General features: G+C 46.7%; 1 protein-coding gene across 1 annotated transcript; it reads right to left on the minus strand.

The window, feature by feature from the left end:
* Positions 1–284: 284 nt before the first annotated feature.
* On the minus strand, positions 285–22,823 carry LOC142991904 (RNA polymerase II elongation factor ELL). Its single transcript, XM_076142077.1, has 12 exons — positions 22,661–22,823; positions 20,739–20,786; positions 10,643–10,770; positions 9,905–10,064; positions 7,084–7,329; positions 6,295–6,419; positions 5,757–5,871; positions 5,046–5,508; positions 4,492–4,555; positions 3,929–4,100; positions 3,758–3,802; positions 285–3,644 (listed from the first exon to the last, which is right to left on the minus strand). The coding sequence occupies exons 1-12, from the start codon at positions 22,796–22,798 to the stop codon at positions 3,534–3,536; spliced, it is 1,815 nt and encodes a 604-aa protein (XP_075998192.1). The 5' UTR covers positions 22,799–22,823; the 3' UTR covers positions 285–3,533.
* Between the last annotated feature and the right edge of the window lie 1,609 nt (positions 22,824–24,432).

Consider the following 24,432-nt stretch of genomic DNA (forward strand, 5'->3'; position numbering starts at 1 on the left):
ACACATCTGATGTGGCTCAGCAGGTGCAGAGAGATGGAGAGGAAGAGCAGGATTGAGAACCGCTGCTCCTGTAAATGACTTCAGGTTCTCAAGCTGCTCCTCAGGACCCACAGCAGTGCGCACAGCAGAAGTTCATCAGATGTGAGGAGAGAGAGAGAGAGAGAGAGAAAAGCAACACTGCCCTCTTGAGGAAACAAAGTGAAACCGGTTGAAAAGAGCTTTATTTTTCAATATAACTTGAGACAACAATACATTTTTTTTTCTGAAAGCTTTTTTCGAGACGATGATGTGATAAAGCAACCACCATCGGAAATTTAAAAAATATATTCCATTTCCCTTTCACCGTACGTCTGAGTTTTTGCTGTGAAAAAGAATGAAGAAACTAAGCAAAGTAGAATCCCCAAAAAACGAACAAACACACAATAAGCAATAAATAGAGACATTTGTTCTCCTAGGTAAATCCATTGCAGTTGAAGTAGAGACAGAAAATTACATTTCACGTTTTCTGTTGGTGCATTGTTTCTTCCAGTACTCATAAACCAATCAGGCACAGCAAACATCCAGGTGTGCATTCCTCCAGATGTGACATCTACCCAACACAAATTGGTGCCCTGGAAAACCTTCCATTCTGAAAAACGCACAACATTGTCACAACTGAACTTGAACATCGTCTTTGTGTGCACATGTAACATCGTTTTTTCTTTTTGCAAAGGCATCCAATGTGAAGTTGAGTCGTTCAAAAACGTATCAAAAATCCCTGCTAACAACGCGAATCTGTGATTGTAAATACTGTCGGCTCAAGGGTTTTCCAGAATACCAATGATGGATTTGAGAGCGACTCTGCTTTCTGCGTGAAAAGGCACCGAACAGCAGCGGGTAGCTCCTGCAAAAAGGTCAAATTCAGTCTGCGCCAGAAGCTCGCCGTGGGTTTTCCCCAAAACAAATATAAGAAACAGGAGGAATGGTTTGCTGATATAATCGTCGTTTATTCAAATAAATATTAGCCGAGCTGTGCCGTCCGTTTTCATAGATATGATGCAGATTGTTTGATTCTGTATTGACTGCGGCACGACTGATCAGCAGCGTTACTCTGGGAAGCCCTTAAACTGAATTATTGACTTATTTATTGAGAGGTGAAAGCTCAGGCGGCATGAAAATAGTCAATTTGTTCTTGAAAAATACAGAATATTGGCACGAAAATATCATCAACTAGCAGCTTTAGTCCAGTGTCAGTGCTCAGAATGATTTGACCAGGATAAGATTATTTGTCTAAGGAACGATAGAGGCGATATAACTGTAGATCAGTCAGGTGAGAAGTGGCCAGATCGCTTACAACACTACAGTTGGATGCTAAATACTTTGTTATGATACAAGCTCCAAAAATGTGATGTTTAATTCCGTTTCAGTACTATTAAACTGTAGTACTCTTGTGGGCCGTGTGCTCTTTGAATACAATCCATCTGTGCATTGTAACAAAACAAGCTCTTACCCAAAATGCATCTACTGTAAGAAAGTCACATGATTTGATTCCGTTTCATATTTAAAATAGATCTGATTCCTTCAATGCTCAGTGCTTATAAATATTCCATTCTAAGAAATATGAATACGAAGCAAGAATGAGCGACTTCACATCCCAGAATCCAGAGCGTGGGAAAGATCCTTCAAATGTATTCAAAGAGCACAATGAGTCAGTGACACGGAGCCCACTGACCATCAGATAAGACGTCAATAGAATATGAAACGCATCGTTATTAACACAATAGAGAACGCTGGAGGGAGAACCGGACGGAGTTCCTATCCGGTTTGTGATTATCCAACAGATTTACGAGAAGAAAATGTGACATTTAAAAACAGAAAAATGGTTCAGACGCACATGTAAAGACATCTACACAGATGATACAACTGCTGCACAACAACAATCCAGACACTGGATTTTTTTAAATTAAACTAAAAAGACATTTAAATACAACTTCTGAGAATACTTTAAGACAACCGAGATTCAACTAAAACCAAAGTATGTAACGCCACAGAGGGGGAAGGGGAGGGAGGGAGGGAGGATCAGGGTCCTGGAAATGTCTGTCATACATGTTAAGGCATATATTATCTTCCTTCTCCTAGTTTCAGCCACCGTTAAGACAACAGAAGTGAGTACAGCTACATCGACGCAACGTTTCATCTGAACTTGGTTTCCTACTTTAGGGCCACAGCTAAGTACGGTCTAATGGAATTACAGCGTGTGGTGATTCAAATGGACCTGCCTGAAGAAAGTAAAATGATCAAGATGAGTCCATGAGTCACACAGGCGCCCCCTAGAGGTCAGCCTGCTCCCTGTGCCCAAACTGGTTAAGCTGGTTTACTGACAGGGGTCGTAGTTAAAAATTACAATTCAGTTTGTTAAAGGCATTCAAACAGTCAACGTTCAGGAAAGTAACACCATAATGTCACAATGACTGATGTGAATCACTGTTATTCAATGAAACCCCGTAATAAACATCAAGACTTCAACCAGATCAAAAAAATCATACAAAATGTAAAATGTGGGTGTTTAGACGAGACCAAAGTAAATTACCCTGTAAGCTTTGAAACGGAGACTAAAGTGAAAAGAGCAACATGTACAGCGTAAACACAGGGCTGTGTGTTTCCTTATGTAACCAAAGGCAGTTCATGGTAGGCTGTGTGTTACACTATGCTGGGGTGTGTGTAGAGGTTTGTGAGAGATTCCAGCATGGGACACTGACGGAACGCTACGAGACACACTTCCTCATGACTGAAAGGTGACACTCATACTTCACATCAAGCTCTTTTTAGTGTTAAGTCCCAATTTTAAACTGTGTCACAATCTGACAGAAGTAAAGTTGAGACGCTCTGGAACTTTCTTTTGTTATTGTCATTATCTAATCAGGAGTATTTCTCTGAATGAGGCCAGGATGTGACTTGTGTACCAGTGTTTCAATATAAAGGACCTTAAACGCGTTCATCTTCCCCTTAAACTGATTGTACCATCAACGTAATACTTTTTTTTTTTTACAAATCAACTCTTTTTTTTTTAGTTCAAACAAGACAAAAGGATAGAATACAAAATGCAATCAGGCAGGAGTGATCACAGCTATTTAGCATTTAGGAACAAAAACAAAAACAGATTTGGCTTTCATTTTGTCTTCTAACCATTTTTTTGTTTCCCTACAGCAGAACAACATCCAGCCATGACAGCGGCGGCTAATAAGCACCGCTGACATCATAGTGTTAAAGGGGGGGGGGGGCGTCAGATGGATCACGAGTCGGTGGTCTCGGCTCCCGCTTTTGATGAGAGGAACCTGGCTCCCCCTCCCGTCCCCTCTCCCCCGATTGCGTTAACACTTAGGATGAGTTAAAGTGAAAAGTGTTTGGGCTGTGATCCGAGGGGTTTGGAGATACTCCGGGACCCCCAGCCTGGGCAGTCATTCCCAGTCATTCCCAGTCCATCAGAGGAGTCTTTTGGTCCAGTTAGAAACCCCCCTCCCCCCCCCTCCCCCGCTGAGGGCAGAGGCCGATTACTAGGAGACTTCCTGCGTTCGGTCGTAATCTGTAATCAGGCGTTTGATATGCGACAGTTTCTGATGCAGGTATTCGCATCGCTTCTTCTCTTCCCGATAACCGGGAAACTTCTGAAATAAAGAGAAAAGAGAGAGAGAGAGAGAGAGAAGTGTGAACGTTCAGGAATACAACACAAAGGTTTTAGTGCTACACAAGAAGAATGAGAGCTTGCGAGAAGTCTTACTTTCTTATACTTTCGGTACTTTTGTAGTATTTGGTCCTCCATGAGCTGGAAAGATCAACAAAAACCAAATGTTAGTCTACGGTGTGCGTGTGTGTGTGTGTGTGTGTGTGTGTGTGTGTGTGTGTGTGAGTGAGATGTTGACTGTGATCCGTCCTGTGTCCGTGTCAGTACCTTGTACTCTTGCGTTCCCGGGGAGAGAGTGTTGATCTTTGACCCCAGCTGCACAAACATCTCTGTGATGGCACCGATGCGGTCGTGCAGAGCCCTGTACTCGTCGTACTCCGCGCAGAAATCCTCCTTGTACTGCTGCCGCTGCTCCAGTGCTTTAACGCTGCTGTATTTTCTGAGGGAAAGAGACGACAGAATCCTCGTGAAATCCCTCCAAACCATCCAGCAGGTGGCAGTGCAGAACAGCGGCGGGCTTGTTCTGACACGTCACAGCTGCAGACTGTGTGATGTGTTGACCAGATGTATAAATATAAGACATAGGCTCATTTGTTTTTCATGTCATTCCCAGTGAAGCTTTGCTACAGCCCATTAAGACATGTGGTTTAATTCCTACTATTTATATCCATGTTTAGAAGCTGAAATGAACCCTTTTTTCTGGGACGAGCTGAGGAGAAAATGGTGAATCAACAACGCACGTGGACCCGCAGACTGAGCTGGAACCCGACAGTGTTTACGTGATTCATCTCTGCGTTTGGAAACAAGGACCAAACCACGAGTCGACTTACATTAAATAATCCGGCAGGTCCTCTGCTGACGTTCGACTGACATGTGTTTTCCCCCGCTCGTGATCTGCAGATAAACACACACACACACACACACACACACACAAACACACACACACACACACACGCAGGCAAAAACAGAGCGAAAATAAAGGTTAAAGCAATATGCCAATGCAAATATGATAATGCTGTCGACGTAGCAGAGCCGCTGGAAACATTTATCACTGTCCCCGATAAGAGATCTGTTCCAAGGCAGGCGGTGACGTCAGCGAGCCGGAGCGCGCGGAGGGGGGGCACCGGTCCGTAGGTCACCCAGCTGTTCTGCAGTCAATCATCAACAGACTTAGACGGAGGCGTGCGGGGACTCGCGGGCGGAGGAAGTGTTACAGTTCTAAAGCTACTCACCACTCTCTTAAATGATGATGAATGATTTGTTGTTTCCAGGTTACTATAGGCAACAACAGCTCTGCCCTAACACTGAGAATAGATGTTTCTTTCTCTCCCTTGCAGTTGCTAATGAAAGCTGACGGATTACAGAACAAAACCATTGAACTCACCTTTGATATTCTCCTGCTTCTGCTTCAGGTCGGGGCTGGTCTCTATCCAGTCGGGTTTTAAGCGCTCTCGTTCCTTGTCTTTGTGCTTTTTGGACTTCTTCTTCTTGTGTTGGCCGTTGGTGAGCTGTTGGTCAGTGCAAATGGAGGGCTGAGTGTGCGGGGGCTTTGGGCTGGGCGCGCTGGGAGGCGGCGCCGTTCTCTCGGCTTTGGGGAACGTCGCCGCGGACTGGACGCTGAGTTTGTGCCGGGGGTGCAGGCCGTTGGGGCTCCCTTGGACGTGATTGTTGGTTCTTTCGCACTCCAGTTTGATGGGCGTGGTGGCGTTGCCTTGACTGGAGGAGCTACGAGGCCCGTTGGTGCCGCAGTCCCCGGGAGATGGGGACTGCAGAGGTAAACACGGGTCTAATAGTCTTTGTTTCTTGGGAGTCTGACAGTTGGAGGGATCGGGGAGCAATGGACGCTTCTGTTCAAAAAGCAAAACAAAGAGAGCACAGTGAGTTTTCTTTCTTTGCTTCTGGACAATCTCTTTGTCAAAGTGTATAGATGTATACAAACACAACTCGCTGGCATGCAAAGGCACTTTCAATCTGACAAGTATTTAGTCTTGTGCTGCTCGGCGTCAATCGCACAAAATAGAAACCGTCCAAGTTCATTTCCCTGATGGTTCTCAGTGAAGGAAAGCAAAGTTGCTGGCGAGAGGTGAGTTCTTACCACAGAGAGGCTCTTGGCAGGGCTCAGCTGGGAGGGAGAGTCCCCAGGAGTCTTGTGGAATGAATGGCTGGATTGGGGACTCCTCATCTGGCTACTGTGCAGAGGCTGAAGTTTCCTGAAGAAAGACGAAGGAACATAAGCACCTTCAGTTAAGACGGTTGTTCTTATTCTGCGAGGTAAACGGCCTGGGACAACAAACGGGAAGGAAAAAGGCACTTGAGCTACAAAACAGACTCAGCTTTTTAAACTTTCTAGCTTTTTGTGAATATTCTTTATACTTCTACACGCTTTTCTGCTGCGCGGTGTGTGTGTTTGGTGATTCTGGAGCCATTAATCTACAGGAGATGACCGCAGAGATCCAGAGGTCTCCAGCGGGCAGAACAATAGCAGCAGATTTAACCTCCATGACCAAACCCTCGTCGGCGGTAATCTGCTTCCTACAGCTTCTTCCTCATACAGACGGCAGTAAAACAGAGTCACTCCTCCTCCTCCCTCTCCTCCTCCTCCCGGTGGATGCGTGCCTGGATTTCCTACCAACCTGGTTAGGAGCCTGTGGATGAGTTGCTTCTCCTCCTCCACGTAGCCTGGCCAGTCTTTTTGGACGTGTCTGTAGAGCTCATCCTTCAGAGACAAGCTATGGTCCTTGGGATTCAGCTTGGCGACCTGGAAATGGAACAAATCCCCCCCAAAACGTTTGTCAGGATTGGAGTTGAACAGACGTAAAAGCTTAACAAACGATCCCATAACCCTCTAAGACCTTTCAGCACATTCGTGGGTCTACATTGTGTCTAGTGTTAACGGTGAACCCTGCCCGTGAAAAAAACAAATCCGCCCACAGTGCCTCTCAAACCCCTTCCAGCTCTTTTAAAGTAGTCAGATCCCTGCTGCACACCCGAGCCCTCTCCTGTCAAAACACAATCTTCTCCTCCAAAGATAATTAAGGCACAGTCCTAATTACAGCTACCGGCGGCGGCGTAGTCTCAACTTGATGATTGCAGTGGGACACTTTGGCATTGTGTGCTCAGGAAGATCTGCACCTCAGAATAAACTGAGGGATATCAAACCTCTTCAGCTGCACCGCGGGTCGCTCTGCAAAAATGAGGCCGGCGGTGAATCTTAGGTTTGTTGTTAGTCAATCCAGACGTGGCTAAGTCGAATTTTATGATCACATCTCTCTTATGCATACAATGTGAAGCCATGGGAACACCTGACACACAGACATGTGCACGTGCAACAATCACAGCTCTTTGTTTTTTCTTGTTGCGTTTGCGTTTATTGAATCGCCGGCCGTCTCCGTGTTGACATAGCAATGTGCCAGATGTCTCACCTCATCCAGCACTGAGGTCAGGTCAGCCTTGTCCTTTGGACTGGCCCGCTCCCTCTCCAGCCACAGCAGCAGCTCGGGTTTCCTGTAGGGCTTTAAGGCCAGCAGATGAATGATCCGATCCCTTAAGGGCCGGTGTGCCACAGGGCTCGGGACCAGGCTCCTCTTGTTGCTGGGGGAGTGCTTGCTGCTGCCGCTGCTGCTATCTGACCCCGATACTAGACCCTGCTTCCTCTGGACCTTCACGCACTTACCTTGAGATCAAAACAAAGAGAAGACAGAGACACTTTATTGTTTTGACATGGTTTCCCAGCCAACTCGGTGTCACAGTATCATGTTTTCCATTCAACGTCACGACCGAGGAACCGGTTTCTTTGCTGGAGATATTGACTGATAAATGGATCGCAGCGCTAAACGGAAGTGAACGGCCAGCAAACACGATGACTGATCTGATAACGAAAGGATATGTCAATGATATCCTTGAATAGGGAATGGAATATTCCTGATCGAGGCTCGGATAGGGAAACAAATCATATCTTTCTCTTCTGAAAGGCAAAAGCAGGCCCACGCACATTGATCTTCCCTTTACCTCCCTTACTGTCACGGCACGCTTAATGCAAATGGAGCAGGTGGGTTAGAGGTGGTGCCTTCATGGTAATCGGAAAAAAATCACCTCGACCAAACCTCCTGTACTCTTTCACCTGCAGCGTCGCCATGCAGAGGCAGTTTGACCGGGAAGCAGGGAACAGTGAAGGAGCTGACAGTGAAGGTTTAGCCCACTGCTGAGTAAACAGAGGAGCATGGAAACTAAAGCGCCCGAGACACACACACACACACACACAGAGGCCCAACACACACACACACACACACACACACACACACACACACACACACACACACACACACACACACACACACACACACACACACACACACACACACACACACACACACACACACACACACACACACACACACACACACACACACACACACACACACACAGAGAGGCCCTTTCTTCCTCTTGCAGGACTAATTCAGCTGGACGCACTCGGGGCGGTGGAGCGGCTGTGCCTATAGATATCTGCAGACCGTAATCTCATTACAACTTTAAGACATACTTTGGAGGTTGCTTCAGGTCAGGAGACTTTACATCTCTTTCACAGGGGACGGCGTATTAGACCAGTAGTAGTAAAACACCAGTAAACTGTTCATTTGCTGCAACAGAATGTGCAGGAATCTAAATATCATGGAATACTCCTCAGCAGATTAAGTGTAAAACTTGTACGTAGTCGTGCAGGAGCTTGTTTGTTGATTTGTGTCCAATCTCTCTCCTTGGCTGAGACAACCTGTACGGCAGCGTTGTAAATACGCGGCGGCTAGAGCCGTTGTTTGACCGGAGTAAATAGTAGTAGATGAGCTTGAGGGAAGTGTTTGAAATCTTAAGGGAATTTATCGCCGATCGAAAAGAGAACGACAGGCTGGCTCAGGTCGGGACACCTGATCCGTTTATGAAGCCGTAGAAAAGCCACGTGAACAAATTAGGAAAACCGCAGCGGCTTCAGATTCGATGAGAGGCTATTGGTTAGGAATAAAAATGTATAGGGTATCGTTTATAAAAGTAATCTTAATCCAAAACTAGGCCTGTGACATCCTCTGCATCTTTTCCCTTAGGGGCAATTAAGGTTTAAATCATACAGTTTATTGTAAATAGTGGAAGTTTTTCTCCTGTGCAAAGCTGTAATTTGGAGTGGGTATATAGACATTTCTTTCAGATGAGTGTACTATTAGTGCGCCGTAAAAAGACAGTCAGCCGCCACAGGATGATTGTGAACTCTTCAGACTGTAGAGCGCAACACTGCTGATCCATAACCCTTTCATTCCCCTCTCTCTGGTGTCCAGGAATAGTCAAAGCCAGTTCACACGCTTGAGGAGAAGAATCAGGAGAGATCCTCCCAACTCTGCTGCGTATTTTTCACCATTATAAATTAGTTCAGTTATGCAAAAGCCCCGCTAAGAGATTGTTTCCGTAAGGAGAGGCTTTGATGTGTGGAATCTGTGGAATCTGGGGGCCGGACAACTGATTTGGACAGCGTTGATGGTCGGCGCCGCGTTGTTTCCGTTTCGTATAATGTGATGTTTAAAGTCACGGGGGGGGGGGGGGGGGGGGGGAGCTCTAAATGTCGTGAGGCGCAGCTCGTTTATTTCTTGATGTGCAATATGGTCGATTTAATAAATGATGAGGCACGGATTCACAGCTCGGCGGTGAGCGGCGCGGCGAGTACGGAGAATGAACTGAAAACAATGGAGGTGCTTGCGTCTCGGACCTACATTACCCCCGGGTTAACCCTGGCCTCCTTTATCGATGATATTTAGAGAATGTGTGATGTTTTTCTCAGTGTGAAAATGAACCTAATCCCAATGACTGTAATTAAACTTTTAGTCAGAACTTCCTCCGCTCAGCGTGAGACTTGTTAGCACGTACTCCTGGCAAAGTCAATCACATTAACGGCGCTGGCAGGCGAGCTGGCACAGCGCCTGAGCAATCTGGCCCAAATGGAGGGGAATTACAAGAAAGAGAGGCATCCCTCCGCCGTGAATAATTGCAACCCACTGCTTTGATCAATTATGTGATAACTTCCACGCCATATGGCAATTATCAGCAGGATGAACTGGTGAGGAGCGACGCATCTTAAGCTTTCTGAGAACATGAGCTCTCCCGCCGATTATCTGTCCTCTTCCCTCCGTGCTTGACGGCTGCCGCGTTAACCGAGGCCGGAACGCTTAGAAGCAGAATATAGACGCGGCCGTTAAAAGCAGAAACCTTACTTGGCCCCGGCTTGATCTCGATGGCTGAGCGGCTCCATATGTCCTTCTCCACCTGCGACATGCGCTCCCGTGTCGTCTGGTAGGAGTCGTCTGTGGCACACACTGTGATCTTGTCCTGAATGCTACCCTGGCCCTCCAGGTGATCCCTGCCCTCCCTTTTCGCGGGGAGAAGAGAGAGAGGAGTTTAAGGTTACAAATTCTTTGGCTCGGCTCAATCTTTGGGTCATTAATCAAAACCGTCGACTCTCGAGCCGCCGCACAATAAAATGCAGTGTGGTCTGTTGCACACATGACTCGGTGCTGTGACTTGTGTCTGCATGCAAATCCCTCTCCTGTGTTTTAAAGTAAACAACAAATGTGCAGTTGTTTCAAACTGAAAGGTTTCTGAGAGCTACAGGGCCAAGTAAAGCAGCACTAATGTAACCCTTCAATGCAGCCTGGGACTCTGCGCGGCCACTAACACTGCCTCAGTGTTCCCAATTATTTCTAGTCACACCTTTGAGGTCAGTTGCGGTACGACAGCCTGGGAGTATTATTGTAGTCATGCATGAAAATAGCCTAACAGTGTACTGTCTGTTACTACAGTTCATATGTGGTCAGCAGCTACTGGAATTGTAATAGGAGGTGTGTTTAAGAGAGAGGTCACTGTCTGGGAAGCCTCCGGTTTCCATCTGACACCGACGTGTCCACGTGTGTGGGACTGAGGCGGGGGCGTTTGTGAGCGCTAGCTTACCCTGAGACATACTGGTGAATGCAGTCGAAGCTGGACTGAGGTTTGTCTTTGCTGTCGCTGGACAGGTAGAAGGAGAAGACTCTGAGTGCGTCAGGAGAGTCGGGGGACGGCGCCGGTATCTTGATGTACTAAAGAGAGGAGGAGAGAGAGGGAAATTGTTGGAAATACAAACAAGACGATGAAACAGCTGCCCTGCCACCTGATCCACTTTAGCATCACAGCGTTAGAATGTAGAGTCACTCACTTTGATCCTGGTATGAAAAGCTGTGCTGTGAAACTATTCTCTTTATCTCATTCCTTCACTCTGAATCTGCTTTATTTATTGTCTTGAAACTCCACCACTTTCCACCCCCGCCCCCCCAAATCAAAAAGCTTCCAAGCTCATTTACAAAAAGCCAGTTTTGTCAGAGAGTTTTGTTGGTTTTGGCCCATTTTGCAGTGTTCTGTGTTTCGCTCTGCCGTGCTGAAATGCATCTGCTAGCTCTGCTGCTGCTGCTGATTTGTGTTATGGCTGTTATGAGTGTGTGGAGTGACGTGTCATACAATAAACACGCTTCATCTCTCCCAGATGCCGCCTGATCTGAGTGGAAGTAATCTGAAAATGGAAAAACACTTGTAAACCAGAGAGCAAACTTTCCTCCCTGGTCTCTCTCTCTCCTTTTTTTTTTTAAATCACGCATTTAAATATGACCTAAAAATCTCCAACCTCAGCCAATCACAGAGGCTCTCCAGGACCTCCCGGGGTCAGAGAGGCTGACCTGTAGCGGGTCATGGGCGGAGCCTGGCTATGCAAACCATAACAATGGTATATAAGCAGACAGATTTGTACTTGCTCGATAACCTCCTCCTCTCCTCCTCTCCTCGTATTGCGCTCCCTGGCTCCCTAGCAACAAACAAACCCAGCAGGGTAAGAGTGTGTCCCTGCTAGAAACATCTTACATAAAATGACCTACAAACCTATTTCCGCTAAAAGGCTTCGGTTAAACATTGAAAGTCATTAACCAACAGGTGATATGTCCTTTAAAAAACAAGAACAGAACAGAGGGCAGCAGCTCTGTGTTACACTGCCTACAGCTGCGTCTCAGTTGTTGGAAGCGTGTCCTAGATTCACGAGAATGATTATCGCCCCGTCCTCTCCCGGCACGAATACACGCTCGCCGCCGCCACCGCCGCCGCCGCTGCGCAGGGGCCGAGTATCGCTTTACCGCATTTACAGTGAGTCTTTGTGGTGGACGCCGTGGTCCCACGTCAAACCAAAGTACACAGACTTCTTAACTGCAGGTCTCGAGACAAACAAACGCCAGTCAGAGCGATTGAAAGTGGCTCTTTTGTTATTCGTGGTAAGTGATTGATTATAGGCTGACTGGCAGAGAGTGCAGTGCCCCCTGGCAGATGTGGCAGGCCGGACTATAGCTGTCACAAATGCCCAGTCATGCAGCAAAGCCATAAGCAGTTTTTTTTTTTTTTGCAGCGTGGAGCCAATGAACAGCTCCTCCTGTCACACCCCTCCTCCTCCTCCTCCTCCTCCTCCTCCCCTCCTGAAACCCAATGCATGCCATTCACCCCACCCCCAACCAGCCTCTAGCTCTCTCCCTCGTGTGTGCGGCCCACCCATGTCAACACGAATGCAAAGCAGCCCACAAGGCCACGGACACTCGGGACGCACAACTGACCATTAATTCTGACCTATTTCTGTCCGGCTGCTCATACGGTGAAATCCTTCAGACGTCTGCTTTAGGGTTTGATCTCATTAATGAGCATGATTGAGCAAAAAACTGATTAGAAATGAAAAAAAACAAGCCATCTTTTTAGAATTAGTGTTTCAAGAAGCTAAACAAGAAGCAACAAGTTCCTTATAGGGGTTTAAAAGATCAGATATGGTTTTAATATCTAATTTCTGTAGCGTAAACGCAGCCTGGGGACGACAGATCGCAGCCTGACGTACACACACATTGAGCGTGGCGCTGGCATCCCCACGTCCCATGCAGCCATGCGTTAGATTTGGCTGTCACCTCCATCCCTTCCCACTGAGCACACTTCACATTCTAATTTTAATCAATGTCACTCAGGTCAGACTGTTCAGAGGTCACACCCCGTTTTATTCACAGCTTCCCTCCAAGCTTTGTAACCATATGTCATTTAACCCGTGGCTTCCCGCTGCAGGGGCTCCTCCGGGGGCTAAACTCACTCCCTCACCTCACGCTCACCTGACCTGACCTTGGAGTAGCGCAGAAGGGAAATGACTTCAAAACAACTTAACCTGACCAAACTGCTATCTGTGGATGTGTAAACAAGCCTGTGAACAGCTCTGGATTCAAAGGTCAGCTGGCAAAACGGCAAACAGCTGGCACGTGCATTCCTGTAACATAACTTGTTGTCACATAAGTATATTCCTGTGATGTCCATCTTTAACACAGCAGGTGATGAAACAAAGACAAACATTGCTCTCCAGCCTTATAGAACTGTTCTTTGGGTTTGCATCTATGATCTTTGCAGTAGTTTGAATATTCAGAACACTACAGTTTGCTGTTTTGAATATAACTTTGTATGTGGTAATGACTTATCATCACAGCATGTGTGTATGCAGGTGGCCTGTATTATCATCATCATCATCACCTCTTCAACGCTGATTAAATCAACTATGGATTGTTCCCTCAGTGGCAGGTAGCACACACACACACACTGTCAATCAGAGAGATGGTGTATATTGTGAAGGAGCTGCTGAGTCACGGGGCTTTGCTCTGATCCCTTATCCCCCCGGGCAACACGGCACAGATTCCCCCTCCATCTTATTTTAAGTAGAGGATGCCCCCGCACTCCCAGAGGTCACACGCAGGGACCGAGGTCAAATATCCCCTCAGTTATACAATCGCTGATGGCTCCGGCCCCTCGACGCCGAAATAGAAACGTTTACTACCCGCAGTATGACAAAACGCAAACGTCCCACGAGCGAACAAAGAAGAAGAAACACTATTCAGTTAAGACAGCCGACTGAAAAATATGATTTTAACAACGTCCAGCTTTCACATTCATGTCAGTGAGGCCCTGGTTAGGTGAGTTTTAAAGGTAATTTTGATTTTAAATACTTGAATATGTTGTATATAGTGATGATAACAAATGATGTCTTAATGAAGAAGATGAATACTGCTAAATACAACAGTCTTACTTACTTACTTACTTAATCTACACTACAGTGAGATTATGCAGCACATCCAGCCATGTTAAATCATTTCTCCATGTAATGTGACACAGCTGTTTCACTTCAATACCAGATAGTTATTAAATTTCAATTATTTGTCCAGGGAAAACTTCTATAGAGAAAATATTGAAATTTCTCCGTATTGTAATTACGATTTCTGAAATCCTTTCCTGATTAATTCATCAGAGAAAGGCTTAGGGGATAACATTATAATCTGAGTCTAATATTAACATCTGCCAGTTTAATAAAATGAAGCTGCCTCGTAAAAAAAACAAAGAGCAACGGCGGCGTGAGTCCATTAACCGGCAAAGCTTAGCTGCCGGACAGTTACAGTCAAAGCAGCCAAATGGCATCGGGATTGGCAATCCTTAGCACCTTGTCAGCGCGGGCCCCCCCCCTGCGGAGCGCACAGGCCGATACAATAACCGCCTCTGTGGCCCCGGCCCGGCCACATCTGCTGCTCCAGGGCCACGGCGTGCTCGGAGATGTCAAATACTTTCAAGCTGTTGTAAGGTGTGAACTGGACTGGAACAGAAACTCCTGGCAGGGGGCTCAGCAGTTAAACAAGGACAAAGGGCAGCATCAGTGATGTCCTTGTAAAAGTCCACCTTTAACTCCCCGAGCGTGTTTTAAACTGCTCATCTTTCTTTGGGGGTTCTTAACCCTCCCCGTTTTGTTGAGGAGAGAGAGATTTAAAGAAACTAGCTGGACTAAGCAGATCCACTGTTCTCCTCTGCTTTGCTGCTGCGAGCCAAACATCTGCCGCGAGCGATGAGAGGATAGTTTCTCTCTCTCTGTCTTTTTCTTCGCTCGGCAGACGAGAGCGAGGAGCCAAGGTTGCCAACTGTGGTATTTGCCGTGGCAGCATTGTGATGGGAGCGGGCGCCTGGATCTGTGATTTACTCTGAAGTCTTTGCCTCCTGCCCCTGTCTGTACTGACACTAGTTACCATTGTTTTCTCATCTGAGCCTACTCAGCCATAGCTGCTCTGTGAGCCGCCCGTCTTTTGTTCTAGCTTCTTCCCCCACAAAGCTGAGTGCAATGGCCCGTCGGCCCGCCTGGATTATTCATGAACAGCAGGGACGTGTGGCCCGTGTGTTGTTGGGGAGTAGAGGGAGGAATTGGGGGTTGGGGGTGGGGGTGGCTCCCAATAGAGCAAGTGCATGAGGGATAGCCGGTCCTCCTTTAGGAATGTGCCCGACACCGTTGTGATTCATCTGTGAAGAGGGGGATGGATCAGGGATGTGTTTGTTGTATTGAAGATGTGCCTCTTCAGGATACACTCTGTGTTGTAACTGCAAACCTGAGGAACACATAGTATGTCATCCATGGATTACTATTGATTCTGTTATACACTCCACCAGTTGAGTCGCTGAGTGTCATTGCAGCACTCATGACACAAGCGGCGTTGCAATGTTGTCCAGACAAAGTCCCAGAGAACGGCGCAGGTTTAGATGATTATTCCCCGTTCACCGTCATCCAGCCTTGTTTAGTGCCATCCACAATTCCAACTGTGACTCATTTGTTACAAAACAAAACGTGAGACATCAGCACTCGCAGTCTAAACCGTGCTTTCAGTGGTGGATGTGGTGGTTCCTGTGCGCTCGAGGTCTATTCACTGAGGGGGGTTGGTAGAGACAGGAAAGCAAAAGAAGGGGGTGGGGATTGACGGGAGCAGTGTGGGGATATGGGGATGGGCAACTGTCGAGCATCCCCCAAGGTACTGCCTCTTATGCCAAGCAAAATCAGTCTTTCTCCACGATGCTGAGGCTAATCTGTCAACCTCCACAAACACTCTCCATCCCCCCACCCAGACACACACCCCTGACAGCCCACCCCTCCTAACTGTAGGTGCCTTCCTCTTCTAGGCAGGAAGGATGGAGACATCAGCGGTGGCTGCGTCTGTCTGAAAGCCTACAGTTATACGTGTTTAAAAAGAGAACACACAAGTGACGAGCCTGCTGCTGGAGTGCCTCTCATTAAAGTGTGCGAAGAATAAGAATACACAAAAACAAATTAATTGAATTATACGTTCATTCTCTCACTGAAAGCCTTCCTTAATTTGCACGCAATATAGTGACAGTGTTGGGTCGTGATGAAATTCCCTTCGCATGCCGCTTATTAGACCTCAGACACTCTGAAGCCAGTAGCAAAAATCATTTGGAAGCATCGCACGGAGCTCCCGTTACTGGACTCTACTGGCAGGCAGGCAGGCAGGCAGGCAGGCAGGCAGGCAGGCAGTGTGTAATCCTTTAACAATTCACAGATTGTGCGTGAAAATACGTCCAAACCTGATTAAAAGTGGGAGAAATGAGTACAAACCCACAACGTGACGCATAAACTCCAGTCGCAGGGAGCGGGGAGACGATCCAAACAACAGCAAACCCTTTAATGTGCGTTATCTTTCAGTCGCTATTTACATCTTGATTTGGTCAAATGCACTACCAGCTATATATAGATCGGCTTTAAACAGTATATCTGATATACTTTTGGAGTTACGCAGCATGTAACAAGACTCAAGACACTGTTTTTGTCTGATTTTGACACCTACTGTGCTTCCTCAACTGGTTTCCGATAATCTTTGACGTTCTGTAGATGGAATGAAGAGTCTCTATTTCACCGCCTCTCCGGCATAACAAAAGGGACTAAGTTACACTCTTGAAGTTGTGTGTGTCTCTCTCAGGTTTGTACAGTTTGCCCTCTGCTGTCGGGGGCCTCACGCCTGAGCCGGTGTTTATTTAGAGTTTGTGTTGCTCATATCCTGTTGTGCTGCATTTTGAAAAAATCAGGAAAAAATAAAGGCCAGAGCCAAGGCCGGATAATGGACGTCCTTGGGTTTTAAATATTGAACTATAGTTAGAATGCTAAGAGCATTTGCACATGACGATGGAAACAGTATGTGTGTGTTCTTTAAATTGTGTTTAGAATCACCTTAATGTGTTAACTGTTAAATGAAGTCTCCCTTAACTTTGTAAGATATTGAGATGTAGCTTTTTTGCTGAAAAGAGAGGAATACATGACAAGCACGTAACTCCTAAACGTTTGAGAATATTAAAAGGTGTTATACTCTGTTTTGCTAAACTCTGTTAGTGTGTTATCTGACTCCGAGTTTGTCAGGAGTTCCATGCTCGTAATTCATCTTTATGACCGACCAAACAGGTTGTCGACGTACTGCGCATTTCTACTCTAACCATTTCACAACAAGCGCTGCCGTCGGTGTTCTTGTTGTTATTCCTGGTTTCCCCGGGTAACAGCAACGTCTTTTAATTGTTGCGTTCCCCCTGCGCCGGGCTTAAGAAATAAATAACACAAAGCCGCAACAAGCGTACACAACTTAAGTGTGTGACGAAGTGTTCCGCTGCATCTAATCCTGGAATGTACAGCCGTGTTGTTTGTGTGTCACCACCTTTAGGACCCGGTCGGTGTTAAGACTTGTGTGGCTGATTGCTGATGAACAATCCTGAGCTAGCGTTGTATTCTAGAAAAAATACAGTGGGAAACCTCACAGGGGAAAGACAACGGGAGGACTTCAGCTTCCCTAAACACATCTGGATGAATAGAGAGGCGTGTGCCCTTTCAGAAACACGTGGAACATGGCTCCCACTCAGCGCTGTGCCACAGGGAGAGAACGGCTCTCCGACCGCATTCCTGTTATTGTTATTCTAATTAGCTTCCAGGAAGAAAAGAAAAAAAAGAGAAGAGAAGAAGCTGACAGTTGTGCACGGACACATACACACACACTCGCACACACATACACACACACAGCCAAAAAAAAAGAAGAAGAAGAAGAAGAAGAAGCTTATTTGCAGTCGGAGGCAAAGCCAAGACAGCCGAGTGCGAGTTAGAGGCCCTGGTGTCCTCCAAGGATTCAGACGAGGCGTGGAGTGAAATGGCACAATAATCGAGAGGGCAGCCAGGGGGAGGGCCGTAGGGGGCCGGGGGGGGCCGGGGGGGGCCGGGGGGGGCGAAGGAAGCGGAGCCCGGGGGGAAGCTGAAAAAGCCTTCACACACAGTCGTCATGAGAAATATCTCTAAGAGCACCGCTACATTCTCCTCATCTCAGGCACGGCTTGCCTTTATGTGGCAGCTGTGCACATACGACACAGGCGAGAGGCTATAAACAAAAACATCCTCTCAATTACTCTGCCAATTGCAATTTGCCTCCTTTTGCGAACCGGGGGAGGAAATGAAACCACCGCGTTACAGCTGACTGTAGGAGATACGGCGCTACAGTATCGCGGAGTTCGAACTGAACTTCTGTCGGTGTGTGCATTCTAAGCGCTCAGGTACAGTGATTGCTCGTCAGGCGCGCCAGCTGAGGTGGCGGAAGGGAAAGAACGCGTTTCCTAATCAATACGTGGCCCGCGGCGTGGATTTAATAAACAAGGACTAATGCGAGGTCCGTTTCTGGGTAAATGGATGCAGATCGGGGCCAGTGAGCAGCCCCTGCGTTGCCAGGCCTGAAGGAAAATAAGCACTAGGATGTGAAATTCCAGGCCGTGGGAGCCCAGAGCAGTCCGGAATAATATTCTCCAATCCCTGGCAACCATTTCAAAGTAATCCAGAATCACATTCTCTTTTCATATGCGAGCTTCTGTGAAATGTGAAAATACTTTCTCTCAGATTCTTTTTTTTTTCTTTCTTTCTGGTTGCATCATGTTCTCTGCTTTTAACTGCCCCCTTTTCTTTTTTTCCTCTCCCTTTCACTCCTCTAGATGGTTATTGATCAGTTCACCTCGGTTCACTCGCCTCTAATTTCACCCGCAACCTATTCGGACGAGTAAAAAGAGGCGGCGTAACAGGAAGCGTACGCCTGGAGTTAAATAAACGCTATTTTTATTGATGCGAGTTTCACAGTTTCCTTCCGTAGGAATCCGAGGGCCCGTTTTCTTCTACCGTCGCGTGATTACAAGCTCGGCAGACAATTTCCAATAGCAGGCCTGAATGCCGCAGGGTCAGAGAGAGAAAAAACAAAAAGGCAGGCGAAAAACCTCAGCGCGCTATTTCTCGATAGGAGTCGTGGGCCCCTGATACCGCCGGGCCGTGGAGCCTTGCCAGGACGCCGGTTTGTTAGAATTCCTCTGGTTTTCGTGGCCCTGGAGGTGCCCCCCCCCCTTACAGGAAATGACATGACACGAGCCGGCAAGGACGAGATCACAAGAGCTCCGGTTTGTGGCTTTTTTTTCCTGCGATGTGGGGGGGTGGGGGGAGAACTCTACAGCTGGTCACTGTCAGTGGAAGCAAATCTCTGCGCGACCTCCTGAGCCTGGTGCGGCTTCTGGGAAAAGAGAGTGTGTGTGTGTGTGTGTGTGTGTGTGTGTGTGTGTGTGTGTGTGTGTGTGGGTGTGGGTGTGGGTGTGGAGGGGGGGGGGCTTCAACCCGGGGGGGGGGGGGGAGGAATGAAGGAATTGAAATTTTCTGTGCAAAAGCGGGATAAGAGGAACTAGGCTAACACCTGCATCTGTAATGTCGCAAGCCCTCCAACCTGGAGACACAGATACTGGTTATCCCCCTCTGTCTGTTACACGCCAGACTGCCATGTTCAACCAACATCCTCCCCCCACTAACGGCTTAATCTGGCCTTCCCCCCACCAATGGATGGAGCTACCTCATTAATGCCCAATCGTCCAGCTCGGGGGGGGGGGGACTATTGTCAGAGGGGGGAGGGAGCCTATGCTTGAATTCCGTAAAGCAATTTGAATATGTAATGTGCCAGCCCCAGATATAATCACCAAATCCTATTCAATGATTAAAGCACACTTAAATTGCAGACACTTAACATTGCTTCACAGAAAGACTCTCTCATGAGCCTGTTAATCTTGCTGGCGTGTCTTACATGTGCTCAGTTCCATGTGTACACGCGTTGTTTGTGTTTTGGTAAAAAACATTTGCGTGTATACGCTCGCTCGCAGCGCCTGATAAGCAGAAATAACAGTTCCCCCTGCTCTCCGTATAATTCCTGTATTCCAGATCTTTAACGTCTGCACACAGACAACAGGCGTGGAGACGTGGGGGCTCCCTGGGGTTTCGCCGACTCCCCTTCCTCCTACCCCCCCCCCCCCCCCCCCCTCTTTGAACAAAGCCTCCCCAGTTGCAAGCCTGACCCAGTAACCTGGCTAGCAGCCTGGGGGTATAGCGTACCCTGTCTTAGGGCTCGCAGGGCCAGCGTACACACACACACACACACACACACACACACACACACACACACACACACACACACACACACACACACACACACACACACACACACACACACACACACACACACACACACACACACACACACACACACACACACACACACACACACACACACACAGGGCCGGCGTTTGTGTACGGAGCAAAGTCACTTTCGTCAGTGCAATCGGCTCTTGCAGGGGATTAGAACAGCTCCTTTTAGACAGGGCCGATTGTGTGGTAAACGTGTAGCAGGCCGAGCGAGGCCGAGCCGGGGAGGGCTGCTCCGCTGGCTGGGCTAATCTGACTGGACACAGGCATCTTTCTTTCAGCCGCTTCACAGGAATGCTCTCTCCCTCTCTCTCTTTCTCTCCCTCTCTCTTTCGCTTTCACTGTTTTGTAGATTTGTACTCCAGAATAGCTGACACAGCACTACAGAATTGTGCTTTGATAGAACAGCTCAAGTCTAAAATCAGTTAAAAAAACACAAATCATCCTTTAAATATTATCACAACAGCACTTTTCAACCTGGCAGGTCTGATGAGTTTAAGAGTGCGTGTGTGTGTGTGTGTGTGCTTAATAACGGTGCTTATTGGAGGCTTCAAAATCAAATAAGAAGCACAGTGTCATAAGTGTGCTCCAGAGCAAATCAGAGCTAATTAGCACATTCAATTTCTGAGGCATTAGGGAGAGTATGTGAAATGTGAAACATCTTACCCCCTGGCTCCCCTTGAAGCAAATCGCTGGTTGATTTGATAGCGTCGCCTGAGGAGAGGGAGAGAGAGGAGAAAAAAGAAGAAATTGGTCACTGATTCAGGCTTTTTATGAGTGAAAACATATCGCCGCTCTTCCACTTCCAGATTTTTGGAAACGGATAACAACGGCTACAATGTTCGACCCGATCAGACCAGATGTGTAAACGTTCCCTCGTTAAACACCAAACATGTCAAAATTGCCGTTTCCCCCTCAGCTTTAGGCTCGAGTGAATGACTGTCATATTGCTTCGGAGCCGAGTCGGTGGATGAGGGCTTTCTGGCCTTAATCTTCAGAGGAATGTGTCTGATTAATTGATGTAGCCTACAGAAAACTTTGCTCATGTCAATCAGTTTGCTGCATGCCAGTGTGTGTGTGCGTGTGTGAGAGAGGGGTGGATTTTTCATCTAAATGAATAAAGATTACTACAGATCCCTAAGGAAAGACCCCTGAAACTAATTATATTTCTTTTAAAAAGGTACTTTTGATACGCCCCCTGTGCAGCGGCGTGCAGGAGACTCGCGTTTCCTGCTTGGATACGTGAATCAAGTCAACTTCGACTATCTAGGCAACAAGGCATAAGTTTGTCCTACTACAAACTGGCACACTTGGCTTGTCAAATCCAATCAAAGTCACAATATGGCTTTGTTGCATTCCAAACTATGAACCGTCAAATGCAAAGGTTTTCTTTTTTTGCTACGTCTGCCACATATTCCTTTTTTCTAACAATCTAGAACGGAGCCCCTTGCAGCCTGGGGATCCTGAGGACACAGTGGTGGAGTCCAGTACTCTCCAGTAACCTCTCCTGCTCCTTTGGCCCCTGGAGGGAAGGAGGCTGTCAGGGAGCTTTTACTCTGGCTCTCTGGGCCAATGAGGTCCGAGCTGGGCGTGTAAAACACCAATACAACAATAATACACAAGAGCCCAGCAACAACTTGCAGAGTCCCGACACCCAATAAGCGACCAAGTTTTGAGAGCTCGCAGACCCCCTCTGAGCCGTGATCCCCGCATCCAGACCCCTTGTTTTTATGATGGCGATGACGCACGGAGCACAGCGCCGAATGACTTTATTCCTCTACTGACGGCTCAGGATAAAAAAAAGGAAAACAAATCATCATTCTCCTACAATCACAACTGCGGGACGAGGCTTTTTTTTCCTCAGAGAAAGACCATTCAGATAGACTCAAAACTATCTAGGTCTAATCTAATGGACCATAAAAGCAATCTACAGACCATAAAACAGTCTCCCGACACAGAAGAGCCCAACACACGCTTGATACTCTGTTCATTAATTTATTCCTGAGAGCGAAATGAGCGAAATGTATTCTCCCGTAGAGCAGATAGAGCCTGAATAATACATCTCAGACGCGGATCTATAGCTTTCAATTCGGGCAACACATCAGGCTTTTCACGGCATAATCACAACCTACGACAACTTTAATACCTTCTGGTTTTCGGGAGATTACGCTTTGGCAAACACACACATTCACACACACAGAGACACACACACACACTCGCAAAAAGAACGGGCTGATCCCCTTTTTTTCTGCTTCAAAACAAATATCACTCAGGCATTGGGAGAATTGAAGTAAATCCCTCCATTCATCAAAGTCTGTCGCGTTGGTTGTTATGATCACATTAAAATCAAGCTAACACTCCGAGCCGGAGTAAACCAAACACAAGCTGCAACATAAGCACCGACGCGTATATCTATTATACTCGATAGTTTGACTGTTTATTAAACAATTTCAACTTTTCCTCCATCCCCCCTCTTCTCATGGGAGTAAGAGCAAACGGCTTCTTACAGTTGTTAGGAGTTGGAGATGGTTAGGAAGACATATTACGCACGCGCAAACTAGCATATTTAGCCCGGAATTCGCGCTTACCTTGAGGTTCTGGTAGGCTTCCAGCGTCTTAATGGCAGTGTCAGTGAGTTTGACATGGTACAGAGTTTGGTTGGGGCCGTTTTTGTTGATTTTGCCGCAGCAGAGCCCATACCGATGCTCCTGCTTCAGCGCTGCCATTTCCACTACTGAAAGCTCTGTTGGCGACATCCACGCCGCGCGTCACGGAGGAGAGGACCCGGGGGGCGGAGCTACGGCGCCGGTACAAACATACACGCACGCACGCGCACGCACGCGAGAGAGAGAGAGAGAGAGAGAGAGAGAGAGAGAGAGCAAACAAACTGACGCGAGAAAGAGAGAAAGAGAGAGAGATTTAAACCTTCGCTTTTCAGCTCACTCAGCCTTGCCCATGCTCAGAGATTTTACACCCTGTTATTATCTTGTCTGTTTTTCTAACTCTGTTATTTTTAGTCCAGGTTGAAGTTAAGTTTCGATTCAGGACTGGACTTTAGCGTAAGTGCAAACACACACGTATACACACAATCACAGGGCCAGCTCAGCTGTTTTTAGGGCCCCATAGCATATGAGAGTTGTTATAGTGACGTTGAAAGAGTGTGTTGGTCTATGAATTTAAGACTGCAACCGTCCTCACCGTGCAGTTAAGATAAGGTCACCACTCTGAGATTTGTGCAAACACCATGTTTATGATCACTAAACCAATAAAATCATACTGATTCGCCTCTATTTTATACTTTTAGTTCCTAACCCTTCCCCGCAAATCATAGGATTTCCGTTTTCAGCTGAAATGAAATGTCTTGAAACCGCACATTGTTTACAATTCAGTTTGAGAACATCAATGTATGACATCAGTGTGTCTAAATGCACTCTAAAACTATGAACTATTGATTGGTATTCATTTGGTGTTTGTTTGTAGCCACATGAGTCATCAAGGTGTGTCACACACACAACTGTTGCAAAGTATGACAGCTCAGTTCATCACGGAACAGAAACATCTACCGGATCATAAGCCTTTCCTTCATAGTTCTTCTGGTTACTCCGGTTACATAGATTTTAGGAGCAATAGATGCCCAAATTCAGTATTTAGCAGCTGAAGTGCATCCCTGTAAAATGTTTTAATATTTGTTTTACTTCATTGACTAGTATTTGAATTTCAATATCACTGAATTTAGATTTTTGTTTATTTTCTGAGCTTGTTGAGAATGATGGACAGATTCCATCATTCAGCTGCACCTATTAAACTCTCGTTCACTAGGCAAATGAGCTTAGTAGGTGGACACATTCACTGGTTGCATAATTAGCTAAACCTTAGTAAATCAGACTTTCCTTTCCAGCTAATTGCGAATGCTCAACAATTTGTGCTGCGTGTTTCATGTTTGCACATCTGGCCCCCAGTGCCTCATTATGAGTTCAGGTAAAGTTTCTATTTGCGTTTGTTGTGAACAAACAAATAAAGTTGATTTATCACTGAACAACAATTTGAAATAACAAACTACAAATATGGGATTTGAGTTCATTAAAGCTCTAAATCCCTGATGAACCAAGTATCTTTACAGTAGATTAAAGCGGAGCCCTACAGCCTGTAGTACAGTGTTTACTCACCATATGGCTAAAAGGATGTTGACATCTGTCTGACTTTATCAGTGTCGTGTTATTCATAACTGTATCCTCACACTGCTCCAGCAACATTCGTGTTGCCTCCACACAGCTCTTGTTTTCTCTCTAAACATGAAAAAGATATTCTTATTATAATTATGATTTATTTGGTTAATTTATATGATCTTTGTGCTTTGGTG

This window comes from Genypterus blacodes, unplaced genomic scaffold (assembly GCF_046128005.1).
Source record: "Genypterus blacodes isolate CSIRO-AG114 ecotype Tasmania unplaced genomic scaffold, CSIRO-AGI_Gbla_v1 ptg000021l_1, whole genome shotgun sequence".
Lineage (NCBI taxonomy): Eukaryota > Metazoa > Chordata > Actinopteri > Ophidiiformes > Ophidiidae > Genypterus > Genypterus blacodes.